The sequence below is a fragment of the Bufo bufo genome, chromosome 1 (assembly GCF_905171765.1).
Source record: "Bufo bufo chromosome 1, aBufBuf1.1, whole genome shotgun sequence".
NCBI lineage: Eukaryota > Metazoa > Chordata > Amphibia > Anura > Bufonidae > Bufo > Bufo bufo.
Window position 1 is genome coordinate 382774413 of NC_053389.1, and position 22215 is coordinate 382796627.

At 48.5% G+C, this 22215-nt stretch overlaps 1 protein-coding gene across 7 annotated transcripts in view; it reads left to right on the forward strand.

Moving 5' to 3' along the window:
• Positions 1-22215, forward strand: part of NSD1 (nuclear receptor binding SET domain protein 1) — a 167555-nt gene that overhangs the window by 108263 nt on the left and 37077 nt on the right. For all 7 annotated transcript variants that reach the window (XM_040405307.1, XM_040405357.1, XM_040405331.1 and 4 more), the window contains exons 10-17: positions 533-639; positions 797-937; positions 2922-3045; positions 3178-3378; positions 9792-9971; positions 14703-14859; positions 14942-15147; positions 15229-15341. In XM_040405307.1, the coding sequence (XP_040261241.1) occupies positions 533-639; positions 797-937; positions 2922-3045; positions 3178-3378; positions 9792-9971; positions 14703-14859; positions 14942-15147; positions 15229-15341 (1229 nt within the window). The remainder of the gene's footprint in view (positions 1-532; positions 640-796; positions 938-2921; positions 3046-3177; positions 3379-9791; positions 9972-14702; positions 14860-14941; positions 15148-15228; positions 15342-22215) is intronic.

A 22215-nucleotide genomic window follows, 5' to 3' on the forward strand; every position in this document is an offset into this window, starting at 1 on the left:
AGTTTAATGGATGTCTTATTTTTATTTACTTGCTTTGTTCCAAATTTTAATAGAACATAAATATTGAGCTGGCTCTTTCCATCATATTATCAATCTATCATGTAGGGGATATTCATTCTCTCCTACATCTGTTTTACATGAAAAGACTGGTCAGATTGCCACTTGAGAAGTAAAGCATTCCATAACCTCCGGCACTCCAGCTGTGGTGAAACTACGACTCCTAAAATGCTCCATTCATTTCTATGGAGTTCTGAGTACAGCCAAAAAAGTGTGCATCTTGGGAGTCGTAGTTTTACCACAGCTGCAGTGCTGGAGGTTAGCCATCACAGCCTTAATATATAAAAAGGCAGGATAATGCTAAAGTATCTATTTCAGCAAAAATTAACTTGCATGCTGATCTTTGGCTTATCTTGTCCTCTGTCTGTTTTGGTATTGGGTTCTTAAGCATGCCAGTAAAGTAAAACTTTATAGCTTTATTACATACGTAAACATTGAAGATATTGAACTTATCAAGGTCACCCACATTTTTCAGCATCCAGCAGGCTATCTGAAAACCAGAAGAGACGTAAACGACTAAGACTTGCTGGCAGATTTAGAAAGTCAAATAACCTGATGCGCCGGGAATCCCCAAACTTTGAGGTAAGTTAAGGGGAAACGATGTACATCCAGTGTTAACGTAGTGCTCTGCAATAGTTTTTATATATTTTTTGCAATGGTTAGTTTTGACTGTAGAGTGCTTAGTTTTTGGATATATGTGCTTATCTGTTCAGCTTATACCTGTGTTTTGTATATGTAGAGAGAACTCCATGAGAATGATGCGGCCAGTCCAAGTGACACAGCTGAAGACGGGCTCGAGCATGAGCATGGAACTGCCTCAAAGAAGGCCCAATTTGAACGTGGTGGTGGCGGCGCTGCCATGAAAGAGAATGTGTGTCAGGTATGGTGCTGGTGTTCCTTCACTCTTATATTGTATTTACTATCTTACATTTGGAACTTTGTATTATACTATTGGGCAGCCAGTATATCCCACATCATACTTCAAGAAAGTAAAGTTAATCTTCTGATATTGCTGTAGTCAAGAGTAAAATATATTTTAAAGGGGGTTATTCCAGTATTCCCAGTAAGTCATTGATGATTGATCAATGGTGGTCTGACAACAGAGAACCCCACTAGTCAGCAGAATCACTCTGTCCCAGAGAACCCCTTTACAGTCTGTATAGCTGGTTTTAGAGAACCTTACACCAGTTTTTTCTTTATAAAAGCAATACCTCATACTGTTGTACACTAAGAAAAGCTGATGTTTCCTCCTCCCTGTAATGATGCTGTTAATTAGCATATCGGGCACCAAAACCAAGCGGGGGCATAGCGGGTGGCGGATCATGAAAAATATGGTAAGATGGTATCTCCTGAACTGAGGTATTGCTTTTATAAAGAAAAACTGATGCAAGGTCCTCTAAAGCATCCTGTATTCTTTGTTGAGCACTTTGTAAGATCATGTATTTTGTAGTCTTTGCGCTGGTTTCACTATGCAGTAATCTTTAAGGAAACCTAACTTAATACAGTGCAGCACTGATCATTTTCTTCTAGGAGTTCAGCGAAGGGGTTCTAGGAGCACCCAGCAGAAATCTGAATGCAGCTCCAGGTTCTAAGACGCATGTTCTCCTAGTGACTGACAGGCTGATGTGTACACATCTATACAGATCAGTCTATCGATCACTGCAGAAAGGAACGGGGAGAGTACTCTCTTCATAAATACGCATAAATGTCCACTCTATTTTCAGGGCTCCTATTAGCCAAACAGCACAACTTTTTTGTGACTTTGTGGCCACAAGATGTATAGACCTGTAGCTGTGTTATGTTGCCCTTATATAAGACAGCATATTAAGCTGATGAATATGTAAGTGATGACCTATTATTCCATCATGATCAATGGGAGGTCTAGCTGCTGGACCTAAGGTTAGCCCTGATACTCAGAATTAAAGACGAGCAGCAGCCGTGATGGTTAAAGAGGAACTGTCACCTCTCCTGACATCCCTGTTTTAGTAACTATTTGCATTCTCCATATAATCATTCTGGAGCATCTATTCTTGTGACTCTGTTGTGCCATTCCTGCTAGAAGTTATGAATGAATTGTCGAAGCTTGCAGTTAAGGTATAGATGGGTGTTACCAGTTGGACAGAGTCGGACACACCCACCACTGGTAACACCCAGCAGTACCTTTACTGCATACTGCTGGCAATTTATTTGTTAACTTCTAGCAGGGATAATACAGAAATGGCATAGCAGAGTCATACGAATAGATGCTACAGAATTGTTGTTAGGGCTCATGCACACAAACGTGGTTTTGGATCCGCATCCAATCAGCTTTTTTTTTTTTTTTTTTTTTTTTCGGTTGTGGACCCATTAACTTCAACAGGGCTGCAAAAGATGCAGGCAGCACACTGCACTGTGTGTTGTGCACATCCACACGTCCGTTCCACGCCATCTGGAAAATTTATAGAACATGTCCTATTATTGTCCACATTAAGGACAAGGCTAGGACTGTTCTCTTAAGGGCTCGTTCTGTTCCGCAAAATGCAGAATGCACACGGCCAGTGTCTGTGTTTTGCGTATCTGCAATTTGCAGACTGCAAAACGGCCACGACCATGAGCCCTTACATGGAGAAAGCAAGTGATTACTAAAACAGACATGTCAGGAGTAGTGACAGGCTTTCCTTCATAGATTTCCCTGCAGTAAGTGTAACTCCGTCCTATGCACTTGGTGCTTTGTTCTCTTGACTTGAGATCGGACCCCTAGTAGAATGCCATATCTTCAGATGGCGGAAAACACCTTTTGTAAATGACTACAGTCTTGGTGAGAAAATAAAAATGTATCGACCTATTTCTGTGTTTTTGGAGAATGTGCCATGTCTTTTATACAGGTGTGTGAGAAGCCCGGAGAGCTGCTGCTGTGTGAAGCCCAGTGTTGTGGAGCATTTCACTTGCAGTGCCTTGGTTTGAGTGACATGCCACGAGGAAAGTTCATCTGCAGTGAGTGTTCTTCAGGTAAGTGTCAAATTCAACTGCTTTTATCTGTAATAAAAGTCACGTGGATACAGAGGAACGCTTAGTTTCTCTTTTGGGTTATGGATAGATTGGAGGAGGCCGATACATGTTTTTTTCTTTGTTTTTTTTTAGGTGTACATACCTGTTTTGTATGCAAGACCTCAGATGAAGGGGTAAAACGGTGCTCTCTCCCTCTGTGTGGGAAGTACTACCATGAAGATTGTGCTTTTAATTATCCCCCCACCATTCAACTAAATAAAGGTTTTCGCTGTTCTTTACATATCTGCGTCACGTGTCATGGCAACAACCCTAACAACCCATTTGCATCAAAAGGTGAGCTGTGTTTCATGTCTATGATTATACAGAATGACTGTTTTATTGAAGTTTTGGTAGAGTTGGAAAAAGTCAATCAGTTACTCCCATGACACGGAGTATCATATTGATAGCTGTTGCTATTAACCCCTTCTCGTCATCTGCCGTAATAGTACACTGGATGTTGGGTCTTTAAAGATGTGTGAGCACCATAGCAACACAGCATTTCTCACAGCAGAACCTGGGGCTAATTTAAACCCTCAGGCACTGTAATCAAATGTTACCACGACATCTGAGAGGCCTAAAACCTGGATCAAAATGGCGGATTCTCTGTATTTTCATCCCCTCATCTCCTCTAAAAAGTGATCACTGTCGTATGTACCCTAACATACAATCAATAAAAATTACGGATTGTCCTGCAGAAAATTAGCCCTCGCACAGCAACATAGATATAATAAAAAAGTTCTTTCAGTATTTAAAACACAAGAAAAAGTATACAAATATTGTATTCACTGTAATCGTACTGACCTGGAGAATGAAGAGAAGAGCACAGGTCAGTTTTACCGCATAGTGAGCAATTAAGTTTTTTCCAATTCCACCACATTTAGAATTTTTACCAGCTTCCCAGTACATCCAATGCAATATTAAAAAGTACAACTTATCTTTTGAAATTAAGTCTTCATACGACTATGTGAACAAAAAAATAAAGTTATGGCTCTTGGAAGGCAGGGACTTAAAAACGGAAATGCAAAAATGGAATGGGTTAATACTGTCTTCTTCTATTATTCAAGTTTGAAAGTAATGCTATAACAGTCTGATCCTCCTTTCCCCTGACATCTGCCATTGGTGGATTAGAGGGTCTGACTGGTCTCATCAGAATGGCGGACATTCATCTAATGTATGAGGCCAGCCTAATACAGCCAGTCCACTGCAGTGCCCTTTTAACAGATCCATCTTGCATTAGTGCCCCAACAATAGAAGCATCAAGCAACAATGGAAAAGGTTGGAAACGAAAGAGACACATCCTACAGTACTATTACTAGTTGAGAACCGATGCTGTAGAATGCAGAACATGGACCTCTTTTTACTGTCATTACCTTATTACACTCTTTCACAAACGATGCACCCAGGTAGAAATGTCAGATTGCTGTAAAACTCAGCATGCAGTTATGTCTCGGGCAGATACGTGAATGATTGATTATAGGTGTGGTCTGATTAGACACTTGGTCTTGCCACAAGAAGGCGTAAAAGTGCTTCCCCAGCTGTCCTATATAAAGTCTCTCAGAGACTACTTTTGGTAGCGTACCTTTTTGTGACAGTTGACTGCTAGAAATGCTGATAAGATGAACTCAAACACATTTTGCCCAGTTGACTGAGTTTTACAGGGGGCGCATCAGTGGTCTGAGAGAAACAGGTGGTGGTTTCCATGAATTGCCCTCCATCTAGGACAGGGGTGGCCAACCATCCGCACACAAAGAGCCAGAAAAAAAAAAAACGTATGACTACCAGGAGCCACAGCAATACATCGCACGGTTGTGATTTAAATTTTTTTCTGTTATGGCGTTCACCGCGTAGAAAATATTTTTTTAGATTTTTCGGGCATGGCAATATGTAATATGTTTATTTTTTATTGTTTGTAAATTTTATATGTATTGTTTTTTTTATATTATTATTATTTTTTATTTATTATTACTATTAGCCCCCTTAGGGGCTAGAAACCCTTGTCCTACTCACCCTAATAGAGTTCTATTAGGGTGAATAGGACTTTACACTCTCCCTGCTGCCCTGTGCATAGTACATACTAGGGTTGTTGCGGGTATCGAAATTTCGATACCCAATCGATACTTTTGTCCCGGTATCGATACGATACCGGGATTTCCGTTTTTTCGATACTGGGCTGCGCTTCTGCGCAGTCTAGTATCTCTGAACATGAGCGCGCTGCTATCGGCGCGCTCATGTTCTCTCTCAGCAGCACGGGGAGAAGGAAGCTGTCCTCCCTCCCCCTGTGCTGCTGCCGCTGCCACCAATGAGAAGAGAGGGGCGGAGGAGGGGCGGCAATGAGAAGAGAGGGGCGGCAATGAGAAGAGAGGGGGTGGAGGAGGGGCGGCAATGAGAAGAGAGGGGCGGAGGAGGGGCGGGCGCACTGCGCCCCCAATGATAGGATTACTATCGGAGCGATGGGAGGAGACATCAGCTTCACTAGTGGGCGTTCCTTTTCCCTGCGCTGCGATTGGACAGCGCTACAGCCAGGGAGAAGGAACGCCCACTAGTGAAGCTGATGTCTCCTCCCATCGCTCCGATAGTAATCAGCAGCATGTGGAGCAGGAGAGGAGACGGTAATGGGGCACTGCGGGCGAACGGAGCGGCGCCCAGGACTAAATGGTGAGTGCTGAGACATCGCTGGGCGCCGCTCTGTGTGGCCTAATAGTGAAAGTCTGGACTCATATACAGTAGTCAGTCTTTAACACATACAGGAGGCGGGTGCCGGCAGCAGAATCGCATTGCCGGCACCCTGCCCCTGACAGGGAGCTGCGATCAGCGGCAGTTAACTGCCGCTGATCTGCTAGTACCCGCCTCCTGTATAAAGGGGTAAAATCATTGGTGGTGCAGTGTGCCCCCCCCCCCTCAATCCCCCCATCCCATTAAAATCATTGGTGGCACAGTGCGCCGGCCCCTCTCAACCCTCCAGTATTAAAATCATTGGTGGGAGTGGCCACAGGGACCTCTCCACTCCCCCTCATTGGTGGTGCAGTGGCAGCTTCTGATCGGAGCCCCAGCTGTGTAAGCCTGGGGCTCCGATCGGTTACCATGGCAGCCAGGACGCTACAGAAGCCCTGGTTGCCATGGTAACATCCCTGATGCTGTGTGCACAAAGCACAGAGCAGCAGGGACAGTGTGGAGTCCTATTCACCCTGATAGAGATCTATCAGGGTGAATAGGAAAAGGGATGAAAGATCCCAGGTTCTAGCCCCTAAGGGGGGAAATAGTTATTAAATAAAAAGTGAAAAAAAAAAAAACACTAAAATATGAAGTATAAATCACCCCCCTTTTCCCAATTTCACATATAAAATATATAAATAAACATATTACATCGCCACGTCAGAAAAGTCCAAACTATTAAAATATAAAAAAAAAAATCTAGGTGGTGAATGCCGGAACAGAAAAAATAAAATAAAAACTGCGCGATTCGCCATTTTTAAAAATGAGGAATGCACGTGGCTTTTTTTGTTTATTTTTTTCGCGTGGTATCGAATGGTATCGAGTATCGCAATACTTTTTCATGGTATCGAAACCGAATCAAAAATTTGGTATCGCAACAACTCTAGTACATACAGAGTGTGTGTGCCCCTTTCTTTTGCTATCAACTTTTCTTCACTCTGTGCCTGAGGGTGGGCACCTTATCCATCCACAATGAGAGGTTGAGCCGCTGAGTTTCCCATTTCTGTGCCTAATATAGTGTCTCTAATCTGTGGTGTTATGTAACCTATAGTGTACTACATCAGAAAACAGTATCTGTATTGCAGATTCCAGGTGGTGATGGGACATCGGAGTCTGGTCGTCTATCGACACTCCGATCTCCCCTCCCTATCGGATAGCTCTCCCTGTACACGTACCTCTCTGGGATCCAGGATGTTCCATCTCTTATAAGGATCTTGAGGAATGAATATGTATGAGCTTTGTTTCTCGAGGGAATTCTATGTATAGTAAAGATTCCCTAAAAAAAAAAAAAACATATAGCAAAACTGCAGGGTAAATGTTATCTTTATATTGATGTGTTCCTTTCAGACTCATAAGTGTTATTGTTGACAAATTCACAAATGCCCTACTTATGATGGGGAATTGTAACCCAAAGTTAGCAGAACCGCACGAAAGACGCTAGGTAAATTCTGATGCGTTTTCTGTTGCACTACCTTGTGATTTATGCGATTTTCTCCAATCCCAAATATGCTAGGGTATATATGTGTTTTATCATTTTATTATGTATAATGTCATTTAGGATGTGATTGGGCATTTTTAGAGTATATGGGCCGATTCCATACCAGGATTTGAGAATGCATGATATTGTGGAGACCCTACTCCATTTCCGAGTTTAGTAATGCAGGATAAAGTGAAGCACTATGGGAATATTTGTCCCCTATATAAGAGTGAGGATACGCTCACTCAGTTGGCCACTGAGGAAGAGGTACAGCACCTCGAAACGCGTCTGGCGTAAGGAGTGAGCGTTCCACTCATTAGTCCAGCAGAGATAACAATACAAACAAAGAGACAAAGAAGTAAAGTTTGGATCCGGTGAAAGCCGTCCCTTACTAGTGACGACACTTCAGCTTCATCCGGACTCCCAAGCAACCAGGTCACGTGGGACGCCACGCTAAGGTCTAGCACACCACGTGGGACGCCGCTAGTGTGCGGCCGCCTGGGACCAGCGCTGCAGAGTGGCAGTGAAGAAGGGTAAGACCTGTGGGGAGCTTGTTTTGTAGCTGTGCATTCACTGGGCACTGTCACGGAGGCATATTTCTGAGCTGCATTAAGTGACTGACTGTGATTAAGTCGCGTTTATGAACTGGACTGCATTTGGAGTATGTTTTAATGCTGCTGTGATAGCCACATGTCTGAGTGGACGAATCGCTAAACGGCAATATACATTGAAACTGCTATTCACATTGCAGCGCATTTGTATATGGGACCGACCATCTGGTGCACTCATCACGGTGCGGAGCTGATACAGGTCTCATTTACACCATTGCTTATATCTTGAACAGCCAAAAGCAGTATACTGGTGCATGAGACTCACCATTTGCTCATCAAGCGGCGTGCAGCTAGCACAGGTTGTATAGGTGCTACTATTTATATAGGGCCATTTTTATGTATGCTTTTATGCCCATTTTTAAAGGGGTTTGTATCTGTTTTATTAAATTGGCAATTCAAGTGCTCCCATCTGAGTGTGCCCCTTTCTTTTGCTATCAACTATGTTTATTTTTTATTGTTTGTAAATTTTATTTGTAAAATTGGGAAAGGGTGCGATTTTAAACTTTTAGTATTTTATAATTTTTTTATTTATTATTACTATTAGCCCCCTTAGGGGCTAGAACCCTTGTCCTACTCGCCCTAATAGAGCTCTATTAGGGTGAATAGGACTTCACACTCTCCCTGCTGCCCTGTGCATAGTACACACAGCAGCAGGGAGCTAACTATGGCAGCCAGGGCTTCAGTAGCGTCCTGTCTGCCATGGTAACAGATCGGAACCCCAGGATTACACTGCTGGGGCTCCGATCAGAACTGCCACCAATGAAGAGGGGACCCTGTGGCCACTGCCACCAATGATACAAATACTTGGGGGGGGGGGGGGGGGGGGTGCACTGCCGCGGGTTGGCTACCCCTGATCTAGGACATTCTGACCTAGCTGTTGGGAGCAGTGGGTACATGAGGGCATGCACACACTGCCAACAGGCTCCGGGTGGTCCAAATGGACGACCAGTAGAGAAGGTTAATTGATCTGCCCATGAGTACCTTCCCGTATACAGACAGATAACACTTTCACTATACGACCCTTTCTCTGGGCGTACCATTTTCATCCACAGCAGAAGGAAATTTGATGTTGCAGCCCCCATTATATGTCCTGGCACGGTTGCCTTCATTTGCAGTGTTGTCATGAACGAGAAACCTGGACTGCTATGGAACTGAAACCATATGGTCTTTAGGGAGTAACCCAGGTTCTGTTTGGGATCTGGTTTGAATATGGAAGCCTTGTGGTGAGTGCTTCAATCCTGCATTTTCTGTCAAGTGTCACACTGCCCCAGGTGGTGGTGTAGTGATCTGGGGTGCAATCGCATACGACGGTCGGTCACCCATAGTGAAATGAGCAATCTTAACATCTCAACGATATGTGCAAGACATCATGTGGCCATGTGTGACCTAGCAGGGCTTCCAACTGGCATTTTTCAGCAGGATAATGCTTTCCCAGAAATATCTCCACCAGATCGCAACGCTTCCTTGGCCTGCCCTGTCACCAGATTTATCACCAGTCGAGCATTTATGGGACCGGCTGGGTGACCAGCTTCAGCAACTCTTGAGTGTGCAGGATGCTACAAATGTGCTAGAGGATACCACGTGAAACCTGTATGCCTCCATGCCTGACCATATCTCATCTTATATCTAGGCAGGAGGCGGCACAACAAGGTACTAGAGCCTCCTTTCGAATGTACAGATTTCCCCAATAAACGTAGCCTTTCACTCTAATTTTATATTATCATTACATTCACACATACTGTATAAAGTTCATTCTGTTCCAACAATTCCTCCTTGATTTATATATTTTTTTCAGTGAGTGTATACATTTCAACTAAAGCTGTAAAGATATAACTCTAATAAAGTAATATGATTGTGTGTGAAAGTTAATCATCTCTTTTTTTTCTGTCTCCTACTTTGGGTCACAGGTCGTTTGATGAGATGTGTGCGCTGCCCAGTTGCCTATCATGCCAACGATTTCTGTATGGCAGCAGGAACAGTGACTTTGGCTTCGAATAGTATTATTTGCCCAAACCACTTTGCTCCTCGTAGAGGTTGTAAGAACCACGAGCATGTTAATGTCAGCTGGTGCTTTGTGTGCTCTGAAGGTAAGTTTAACTTTATAACCATTTCCACTGCTACCATTGCTACCATACTAGTTTTAGTCAGTGAAATGGCTTAGAGGTTGTGATCCACAGGATAGGGACCACTAACTGATCGGTGGTGATCCAATTGCTGCTGGAAGCCCGAGAATGGAGTCCTGTTTCACTGCTCCATTCATTCTCTGTGGGACTGCTGCTAATAGTCAAGTACTGTGCTTGACTATTTTGAGCTGTCCCATAGAGAATGAATGAAGTGGCAAGGCACGTGCTCAACCTGTCGCTCCATCAGAACATGGGAACAAGACCCCTGTTCTCAGGATCAGTGTCAGACCCATACTGATCAATTATCCCCTATTTCTCGCCCATTCCATTGGGGGACACAGACCATGGGGTATAGCTTAGGCCATTACTAGGAGGAGACACTATGCAAATAAGAAAAACAGCTCCTCCTCCACTGGCTATATCCCCATGCTCCAACAGGAGGACCCCAGTTTTAGCTTAGTGTCGGATAAGGAGGTGACACTCCTGCTCCTGCAGGGTTGTCCCTGTAGTTTTTCTCTACTCCGTTTTTTTTTTTTTTCTCAACAGAGGACGCAGGGTCGCATGGTGCGTCCCTGGTCTCTCAGTGGAGCGAGCGCCGGGGTCGAATGGACGTCCCCGGCTACCTCCCTTTCCCCCCAGAAGATAAGTGGAACCGGGCTCGACCTGCAGCACCGGTGGCCTACCAGATCCAGGGTCACCTACTCCTGCCCTCTATCCAGATCACTGCCACTCCTTGTGCCAGCTGACTGAAGAGGTGAACCCTGCTGGTCTGGAACAGAGGGTGAAGGCTGCAGGACGCAGATAAGTACATAAACGGCTCTCCTGCAATCTCCTCGCCCCCTCCCCCCAAAAATCTAAGGCTGCAACTCAGGCCCCACTGGGATCCTGTATGGTCTGCTGCTTGCCACTATCTGTCACAGGCTCCTGTGACTCTTGTCTTGACTCGGGACAGGCTCATCCTCCTCCTCCCCCTAACCAGCCCAGTTCCTCTTCCGCCCCTTCGAAGCCTGCGGAGCCCTCCTGGGCCTCTGCCATATCTAGGGCGGCCGAGGACTTGGCCCAAGTCTCACGCGCCGCCATGGCCTTTATGGAACGCATGGCGGCCACGGATCCTGTGGTTAGCACCGCTCCACCTCCCGGTGCCCCCCACAGAGGACGCTCGACCGTTAAGAGGCGGTCTCTTCCCTTCTGGACCGGGGAGTAGTTGTCCCAGTTCCTCTGGAGGAACAGGGCGCAGGGTTCTACTCAAATCACTTTGTAGTACCGAAGAAGGAGGGATCAGTGCGTCCGGTCCTAGACCTGAAGCTATTGAACAAGTCCCTGCGGGTGCGGAGGTTCCGGATGGAATCCCTCCGCTCCGTTATTGCTTCTCTTCTTCCAGGGGAGTTCCTCGCGTTGGTGGACATCCGGGACGCCTATCTGAATGTCCCTATCGCAGAATCTCACCACAGATTCCTGCGCTTCACCATTGGCGCCCGTCATTATCAGTTCGTCGCCCTTCCCTTTGGGCTGGCGACAGCCCCTCGGGTATTTACAAAGATCTTGGCGCCGCTCATGGCGCTTCTCCGTAACAGGGGCATATCTCTGTTACCCTACCTGGACGACATACTGATAAAGGCTCCCTCTCATCCCCAGGCCGAAGACAGAGTCAGGATCACTGTTCAGACTCTGCAATAGTTCGGCTGGCTGATCAACTTCCCGAAGTCCTCTCTCCAACCTTCCCAGAGGGTGACCTTCCGGGGATGATTATGGACACCACTGCAGCCTGCGTATTCCTTCCGGATTACAAGACCTCTCGGATACGGGAGTCGGTGTCTCGCCTTCTGCACTCCCCGTGTCTCTCCATCAGGGAGTGCATGCAGGTTCTGGGGCTTATGGTGGCCTCCCCTTTGCCCAGTTTCACACTCTGCCTCTGCAGCAGGCAATCCTGTCCTTCTGGGACAGGACGTCGCGGGGTCTGGACTCTCGGATCCGCCTACCTCCTCGGGTTCGCATGGAATGCCCCTGGTTGCTGTCGCCTCAGAATCCGACTTCGGGGAGATCCTTCCTTCCAATCTCCTGGACAGTTGTCACTACCGACGCCAGTCTCCTGGGTTGGGGTGGCGTTCTCCGGGAACGGATGGTTCAGGGGGTGTGGTCAGAGGCGGAAGCCCGCCTTCCGATCAACATACTGGAGCTCAGAGCAATTTTCCTCTGTGTCATTGGACCCTTCTCCTAGCGGGTCTCCCGGTAAGGGTCCAGTCGGACAATGCCACAGCCGTGGCCTACATCAATCAATTATCAGGGCGGGACCCGCAGCTGGACTGTGATGCAGGAGGTGAAAAGGATCCTCCATGGGCGGAGGCTCACGTTCCAATACTGTCTGTAGTGTACATCCCAGGGGTTGAAAACTGGACGGCAGACTTTCTCAGTCGCAACAGGGTGGATCCGGGAGAGTGGTATCTGCATCCGGACGTATTCGAGGACGTTTGGGGCCGCCCGGACGTGGACTTGATGGTGTCCAGGCTCAACAACAAGGTTCCCACGTTCCTGGCCCGAGCTCTGGATCCGAGGCGTACGGGTGGATGCTCTGGTGTCTCCGTGGCAAGACTTTGCACTCCTCTGTCTTCCCGCTACTCCCAAAGGTTCTTCGCAGGGTCGAGGCAGAAGGAATCCCGACCATCCTCATCGCCCCCGACTGGCCTCACCGCGCCTGGTTCTCGGAGGTCACTCGGATGCTGGCAGACGTTCCGTGGCCTCTTCCTCTCAGGGAGGACCTGCTGTCTCAATGACCACTCTTCCACCAGAATTTACAGCCACTTCGTTTAACGGCCTGGCTGTTGAGACCACCATCTTGAAGAGGAGGGGCTTCTCGGACTCCGTCGTGAAGACCATGATCAAAGCCAGGAAACCAGCTTCCTCCCGGATATATTATCGTACCTGGAGGGCTTTTCTTGCCTTTTGCGAGAAGAGAGGCGTTTTTCCCCTTCGTTTCTCTGTTCCGGTGGTCCTCTCCTTTCTCCAGTCTGGCGTTGAGATGGGAATGTCCCTGAGCTCTCTGAAGGGTCAGGTCTCCGCTCTGGCCATTTTCTTTCAGCGGTCTCTGGCTCTGCTCGGTCCGGTGAGGACCTTCCTACAGGGGGTGGCGCATTCGGTTCCTCCGTATGTCCCTCCCCTGCCTCCATGGGATCTGAACCTGGTTCTGTATTCCCTCCAGGCAGCTCCATTTGAGCCCCTGAGGGAAATTTCCCTGAGTCTTCTCACTTGGAAGGTGGTCTTTTTGGTGGCCATCACCTCTATCAGGAGGGTATCGGAGCTGGCCGCCCTTTCCTCTAAGGAGCCCTTTTTTTGCCCAAGGTGGTCTCTGCCCCCCCCCCCCCCTTCCCTTAATGAGGACATAGTCCTGCCCTCCTTTTGCCCCTCTCCGGCGAACCCCAAGGAGTGCGCTCTCTATTCTCTAGATGTTGTCCGTGCTTTGCGGGTGTACCTGTCGGTTACTGCCCCATTTCGCCGCTCAGACTCCCTTTTCGTGGTTCCCGAGGGCCCTCGTAAGGGTCTGGCGGCCTCCAAAGTCACTGTGGCTCGGTGGATTCGGTAGGCCATGGCAATAGCCGATCGGTCCCGTGGTAGGGTTCCCCCAGCGGGGGTTACCGCGCACTCCACCAGGGCGGTGGGGGCCTCCTGGGCTAGGCACAATCGAGCCTCTGCATCACAGCTTTGTAAGGCGGCCACCTGGTCGTCCTTACATACCTTTACAAAGTTTTACCAGCTGCACTCTGTGGCTTCGGCTGATGCTGCCCTTGGGCACAAGGTATTGCAGGCTGTGGTTCCTGTTTAATCGTTGGACGTTTACCTCTGGAGGTGCTGGTCTTTCCCACCCCATGGACTGCTCTAGGACGTCCCATGGTCTGCGTCCCCCAATGGAATGGGCAAGAAAAGGAGATTTTTTTTGAAACTCACCTGGAAAATCTTTTTCTCGTCTTTTCAATTGGGGACACAGCCACCCACCCATTCTTGTCTGTTGCAGGAGGGGTTGGTTCAATTCTGTTGGGACCTTATGGTTAACGTCCCGATGGCGGTGTTCCTCGGTTCTGTTTTTCTTTGTTAGTATTTTTTTGGTCTCCTTCTCCTACTGCTTTTGCACGCACTGAGGTCCTCCTGTTGGAGCATGGGGGTATAGCCAGTGGAGGAGGAGCTGTTTTTCTTATTTGCATAGTGTCTCCTCCTAGTAATGGCCTAAGCTATACCCCATGGTCTGTGTCCCCCAATGGGAAAGAGGAGAAAAAGATTTTACAGGTGAGTTTCACAAAAAATCTCCTTTGTGGATAGAGGATACAAAACATTGCACAACCTCATGCTCATGCACACACCCGTGATCTGCGTTTTGTGTCTGCAGTATCTCCCGGGCTGACCGTGGCTCACTTGACCCAAACGGACTCAATCATAGTAGCTTATGATATTTTATAGGCGTGTACTCGCATGACGTGTAGCTCGATGAGCAGATAGAGACTGACTTCACCATAAATTACTATGATGGTAATTTCTGGTCAGGGGAGCTGTAGTCATCCCAGAAGATGCGGCCGACCTATGGACCTCATTCCAAGGCCGATAACTGTCGTGTGCATGAGCCCTATTGGTTATTTTTTATGTAAATGTATATAGTATATATTACAGTGCAATATAATTACGTTTTTGATGCCTTTTTTTCCTTGTCAGGTGGAAGTCTTCTTTGTTGCGAGTCCTGTCCAGCTGCCTTTCACCGTGAATGTCTTAATATTGAGATGCCAGAAGGTAGCTGGTTTTGCAATGACTGTAAAGCTGGCAAAAAGCCTCATTACAAAGAAATAGTATGGGTTAAAGTTGGGAGATACAGGTAATTTTGCTTTCAACCCCCACACTCTGTCCCATTTTTCCTCATACGGGTTGGGGAAAACTTCTTGTTTGTTTTAACCCAGGTGGTGGCCAGCGGAGGTTTGTCATCCAAAGAGCATTCCCTCAAATATCCATAAGATGAAACATGACATTGGAGAGTTTCCAGTCTTGTTTTTCGGTTCTAAGGACTACTTATGGACTCACCAGGCTAGAGTATTTCCTTACATGGAGGGGGATGCCCTTAACAAAGACAAGATGAGCAAGGGAGTAGATGCTGTTTACAAGAAAGGTATGGTGAAGGTGTTCGCTTTTGCACCCATTTCTAAATTTTAAAATTTTTAAAATTTACAATTATATCCCTTTCTCGTAGGACTGATGGAAGCTGCAGAAAGATTTGAAGAGTTAAAAGCACAGAAGGAAATGAGGCAATTACAAGAGGAGAAGAAAAATGATAAAAAACCACCACCTTATAAGCACATTAAAGTAAGTAGCACAGTGTTATTCTGACTTCCTCGTGTAATTCATTGATCCCGTAACCCGAATTTACTTTATAATAGCCTACTTTACTTAATGGGGTTGTTTGAGTTATGAAAAAAAGATATATAGCACTGTAAGGCTACTTTCACACCTGCGTTAGGGTGTGGACCTGTCTGGTATCTGCACAGACGGATCCGCACCTATAATGCAAACGCTTGTATCCGTTCAGAACGGATCCGTTTGCATTACCATGAAGTGGAAAATAAATAAATATATATATATATATATATTTTTTTTTTTTGTTCATGATAATGCAAACGGATCCGTTTTGACTTCCACTGAAAGTCAATGGGAGGCGGATCCGTTTTCAATTGCACCATATTGTGTCAGTGAAAATGGATCCGTCCCCATTGACTTACATTGTAAGTCAGGACGGATCCGTTTAGCTCAGTTTCATCAGACGGACACCAAAACGCTGCAAGCCACAGCGGAATGGAGGCTGAACGGAGGCAAACTGATGCATTCTTAACGGATCCTTATCCATTCAGAATGCATTGGGGCTAAACTGATCTGTTTTAGGCCGCTTGTGAGAGCCCTGAAACGGATCTCACAAGCGGACCCAGAAACGCCAGTGTGAAAGTAGCCTAAATCTGATGCGCAGCAATATGTAACTGAGCTAAGCAAGTTTTAGGTAAAAAATAATTCTATTTCCTCATTTCCCTGGTTCTCTTTTGGCCCTTTGTTTACCTGAAATAGCAATCTCTGCCCCTCCCCCTGCTCTGCAGAGGGAGTGCATATAAGTGCTGCCAAGAGTGACATGTCAGTCTGCTTTTTTTGGTCTGGCTGGGTTCCTTTGTTTCTCATCCTTCCGGAATTGACTTCCCTTGCTACTGGGTGTTCATCAGGGCCTTTCTTTTGCTTGCCCTTAAGGAGTTTTTCCTTGAGTCAGGACTTCTGTCTTTTCCCAGGTATTTTCTCCTCAGGTTCCCTGGCCCTTGGGGACCATCATATCTTCTTGCTGGAGCTGTGGTGGGGCTGCAGCTCCTGGGGTGCACACTTGCTTGGCTGTCTCTGAACTCCACAGAAATGGGTTGGGCATCCTGGGAGTCGCGGTTTTGCTGCGGCTGGTGTGCTGGGGGTTGGTCATCACCGTCCTTGGGCATATTTCTATATCTAGTCTGGCTAGGTCCCTGCCAATGGTCGCTTTATGTTGGTGATGCGCTCCTGTTTACCAATGGGAACAGGGGATCTTCCAGTTCCTCCCTCTGGCTCTCCAGTGGGCATTTGTTCACCTTTTTTTTTTTTTTTTTTTTTTTTTTTTATCAAATCTTTTTATTTGAGATCAATTTTTCATTTTACATGTGGACAAAAGTAACACATATAAACCCTCCCCCCCCCCTTCCCCAGCCCCAAAGTCCAGGTGCAGTCCATCTCGGAAATAATCCACAGCATAGTACAGGATATGATCCAATTCACACTCGTACTACAAGCACACCAGCTTATACGCATATTACTTTTTAAAGTACACTATACCCTAATTTCTTTATTGTTACCTATGACTTTCACATCACACTCCATCCCCAGGCCACTGTCCTAAACAGCAATATGGAAATGTTGAATCCATGTATACCAGATTTTATTAAACTTTTTTATTCCCCCTCTTTTGATAGACATAACTCTCGAGTTGCACCAAAGTGTGTGTCGCTGTTACTAATTCGCTTAACTCCGGTGGATCTTGAGCTATCCATCGGGACGCTATCCTCTTCCTAGCCTGATATAAAATGCGCTGAATTGCCAACTTAACCTCTCTAGACCCCTAGACCCCGACACTTCACCAACATACCCCAATATGCATAATAAAGGAGAACGTTCAATCGTAACCTCATAAACCTTCACGATGAGGTCTGCCACATCATTCCAATATCTGCGTAGGCGTGGACAGTTCCACATCAAGTGTATTAAGTCAGCAGACGTAGCACCACATCTTGGGCATGTATCATCAGCACGAAATCCTATTCTATGTAACATTTTCGGGGTCCTATATACCCTGTGAAGCAACAGCAATTGCGAGACCCTGTGCGCCTCACTCACCGCTATATCAGGAAAATCAGCTAACCCCTTAAGGACACAGGACGTACCGGTACGCCCTATTTCCCGAGTCCTTAAGGACACAGGACGGGATTAAAATTGGGATTCTGGCGCCACGGGGGTTAATCGCAACGGGATGCCGGCTGAAATCATTCAGCCGGCATCCTGTCACAACGCCAGGGGGGGGGGGGGGGGGGGGGGTGTGTCATGTGACCACAGAACCCCCCCAACCCCCGTATCGGCGATCGCCGCAAACCGCAGGTCAATTCAGACCTGCGGTTTGATGCGCTTTTTGCAGTTTCTGATCGCGGGGATCAGAAACTTTATAATGCCCAAAATATATATATATATTTCACCTCCCCCTGCACCTCTGCATGATTTTAGCCCGGTGGGAGGTGCAGAGGGAGGGTTGCGGGCGGTGCGGCAGGCGGGATCGCGATCCCCGCCCGCCTCCCCTTGAATAATCTTTGGCGTCTAGTGGGTATACCAGGGTGCCAGCACATTGCTGGCACCCTGGTATAAACGGCTGACATCTGCGATGCGATGTCAGCCGTTTAACCCTTTCCATACAGCGGTCCGTACTGTGCCTTTGCAGCCCCCCCCCCCCCCCCCCCCCCGAGAGGGAGAGAGCCCCCCGACAGCTCCCCTCCTTACCCTTCCCCGTCTGCGCAGTTCTGGCCAGTACTGAGCAGACGGGGAAGGTTCCCATGGCAACAGGATGCCGTCTCAGGCATCCTGCTGTCCATGGTGCTGAACAGATCTGTGCTAAAAGGCATAGATCTGTTCAGACAAAGTGTAAAATACAGTACAGTACAATAAATATTGTACTGTATTATACAGACCTCCGACCCACTGGATCTTCAAGAACCAAGTGGGTCTGGGTAAAAAAAGTGAATAAAAGTGAAAATAAAGTAAAAATCAAAAAACACATTTATCACTGATTAAAAATGAAAAAAATGCCATTAGCCCCTCATGTCAGCCATAAGCCCCCATTAGCCCCTCATGTCAGCCATAAGCCCCCCATTAGCCCCTCATGTCAGCCATAAGCCCCCCATTAGCCCCTCATGTCAGCCATAAGCCCCCCATTAGCCCCTCATGTCAGCCATAAGCCCCCCATTAGCCCCTCATGTCAGCCATAAGCCCCCCATTAGCCCCTCATGTCAGCCATAAGCCCCCCTTTAGCCCCTCATGTCTGCCCCATGTCCCCCAGGTCAGCCATCAGCCCCCAGTGCAAATAAAATAAAATAAAAAAACACTTACCTCTCCTGCTCCTGGTCACCATCGCGATCCTCCTCATTCTTCATTCTGCTGTCGGCTGGCTGTGTATAGCGGCGCACAGCGTGAGGTCACAGAGAGATAGCCGAGCCGAGGACCAGGAAGTGGTGAGTACAGATCCTTCACCGCTTCCTGGTCCTTCTGTACTAATGAAGCGCTTCCATAATGGGAGGGAGTTCGCCCTTTTTCCACCTAAAAGACCGGAGGCTGCCGTCTTTCCGGTCCATGAGGAATTTTCCGCGGTCTTATCCAAGGCTTGGGACCGTCCTAATCAAGTTTTCTGCCACCAAACGCATGGATACTCTTTATCCTTTTCCGGCGGACAGTGTGGAGAGGTGGTCTTCTCCCCCTAAGGTGGATTCCCCGGTGGCCAGGTTAGCCAAAAACACGGCCCTCCCTGTCCTTGACGGCTCCTCTCTGCACGACGTGGTGGACAGGCGCCTAGATTCCCTTTCCAAAGCCATTTTCTCACTGGCGGGCATGTCCCTGCGACCTGCCTTTGCCTCAGCATGGGTGGCCAGAGCTCTTTCGGTGTGGTTACAGCGCCACCACCAAGACCTGGCAGAACAAGATACGTCTGCTGACACGCTGGATTTGGTTCTCCAGATGTCTCAGGCTTCCAAGTTCTCTGTGAGGCTTCCATGGACATTGGTTCCCTCTTTGCCCGCATTTCAGCTCTCTGTCATTCAGCGCAGAGAGGTCTGGTTGAAGGTATGGGACGCCGACGCTTCTTCCAAGTGTTCCCTTGCTAACCTCCCCTTTTGAGGGTTCCAGACTTTTTGGGGCTCAACTGGACGAGTTCATCTCTGCCGCTACTGGGGGCAAGAGCACTCATCTTCCCCAACCTAGGTCCAAATGCCCTTTTCGGACCAGGTCTTCGGGTTCCCGGTACCAGTCCTTTCGCCGCTTCTCTTCTAGCAGGATGTCGTCTGCTTCCTCCGCTGGGGGGTTGCAGGACTCCCGCAAGAAGCCCTCCTTCAAGCCCCAGCCTTCCTGGCGCCCGAGGGCGCAGTCGGCCTGGCCTGCTGCTTCCAAGCAGTCTTCCGAATGAAGGGACGCCCCCACCCCTCGTGGTGGGGGGCTGCCTGCTCTCCGATCAGCAGGTTTGGAGGGCTCATGTTCAGGACGCCTGGACCCTGGAAGTTGTAACATTGGGTTACAAGATAGAGTTCGCGTCCAGACCGCCGGAACGTTTTTTCCCTTCTCGCGTTCCGGGGGATCCGGCCCGCGCCTCGGATCTCTTAATGGCAGTTTCTTCCCTTCTGGACCGGGGAGTTGTTACCCCAGTTCCCCTAGGGGAACAATGCACAGGTTTCTATTCAAACTGTTCGTAGTTCCAAAGAAGGAGGCGTCTGATCCTGGATCTGAAACTGCTCAACAAGTTTCTGCGGGTGCGGAGATTTCTAATGGAATCCCTCCGCTCCGTTATTGTTTCTCTTCTTCTTCTTCCACGGGGCCGTGGATATCCAGGACGCCTATCTGCATGTCCCTATCGCAGAATCTCACCAACGATTACTGCGTTTTGCCATTGGTGGCCGGCACTATCAGTTCGTCGCGCTGCCTTTCGGGTTGGCGACCGCCCCTTGGGTCTTTACAAAGATCTTAGCGCCGCTCATGGCGCTTCTTCTCACCGGGGGCTTTACCGTGCTACCCTACCTGGACGACATCCTGATAAAGGCTCCCTCGCTTCCGCAATCCGAGGACAGCATCCGGATCACTGTTCAGACTCTGGAACAGTTCGGCTGGCTGATCAACTTCCCAAAATCCTCTCTCCTCCCTTCCCAGAAGCTCTCCTTCCTGGGGATGGTCTTGGATACCTCAGCCGCCAAAGTGTTTCTGCCAGACTCCAAGTCTTCCCAGATTCAGGGGTCGGTGTCGCACCTGCTGCGCTCCCCTTGTCTCTCCATCCGGGAGTGCATGCGGGTCCTAGGTCTTATGGTAGCCTCTTTCGAGGCTGTTCCATTTGCCCAGTTTCACACTCGTTCGCTCCAACGGGAGATCCTTTCCCTCTGGGACAAGATCTCTCCCGGTCTGGACGATCACATCCGCCTGTCTCAGCGGGTTCAGGCAGCTCTTCCTTGGTGGCTGTCCCCGATGAACCTGAGGTCTGGAAGATCCTTCCTCCCAGTCTCCTGGACGATCGTCACCACCGATGCCAGCCTCCAGGGTTGGGGCGGCTTTCTCCAGTCCCGCACGGTTCAGGGGGTTTGGTCAGCGACGGAATCTCTCAACATTCTGGAGCTGAGGGCGATCTTCCACTCCCTCTCCCATTGGACTCCTCTCCTTGCGGGCCTCCCGGTGAGGATTCAGTCGGACAATGCCACGGTGGTGGCTTACATCAACCATCAAGGCGGAACCCGCAGCCGGATGGTGATGCAGGAGGTAACAAGAATTCTGCTGTGGGCGGAGTCACACGTTCCGGTGTTGTCAGCGGTATACATTCCAGGAGTGGACAACTGGACAGCAGACTTTCTAAGCCGCAACAAGGTGGATCCAGGCGAGTGGTCTCTGCATCCGGATGTATTCGAGGATGTCTGCCGCAGGTGGGGCCGTCCGGATGTGGACTTGATGGCGTCCAGGCTCAACAACAAGCTCCAGGTGTTCCTGGCTCGCGCCCGGGATCCGAAGGCGTACGGGGTGGACGCGCTGGTGTCGCCGTGGCAGGACTTCAGCCTCCTCTATGTCTTCCCTCTGCTTCCTCTGCTGCCGAAGGTTCTGCGCAAGATCGAGGCAGAAGGAATTCCGACCGTTCTCTTCGCCCCAGATTGGCCTCACAGTGCATGGTTCTCGGACGTGGCTCGGATGCTGGCGGACGCCCCATGGCCTCTTCCCGACAGGGAGGATCTACTGTCTTAGGGACCGCTCTTCCACTGGAATTTACAGTCTCTTCGTTTAACGGTGTGGCTGTTGAAACCGCCATCTTGAGGAAGAAAGGGTTCTCGGATTCAGTGGTTAGAACCATGATCAGAGCGAGGAAGCCGGCTTCCTCCCGGATTTACTATCGTACCTGGAAGGCCTTCCTGTCCTTTTGTGAGAACTTGGGCTTCCCTCCCCTTCGTTTTTCCATCCCGTTGGTGCTCTCTTTTCTTCAGTCCGGTCTCGAGATGGGACTGTCGCTGAGCTCCCTGAAGGGTCAAGTTTCGGCTCTGGCTGTCTTTTATCAGAAGTCTCTTGTTCTTCTGGGTCCTGTGAAGACTTTTCTTCAGGGGGTGGCGCATTCGGTGCCTCCGTACGTCCCCTCTTTGCCGCCTTGGGATCTCAATTTGGTCCTTCGCGCCCTACAGACGGCCTCCTTCGAGCTTCTGAGGGAGGTCTCCCTGACCTTTCTCACCGGGAAAGTGGTCTTCCTTGTGGCCATAACTTCCATCAGGCGGGTGTCGGAGTTGGCCGCACTTTCCTGTCAGGAGCCTTATCTGGTTTTTCACCAGTATAAGGTGGTGCTCCGTCCGGTTCCCTCCTTTTTGCCCAAGGTGGTCTCTCCCTTCCACCTTAACGAGGATATTGTCCTCCCCTCCTT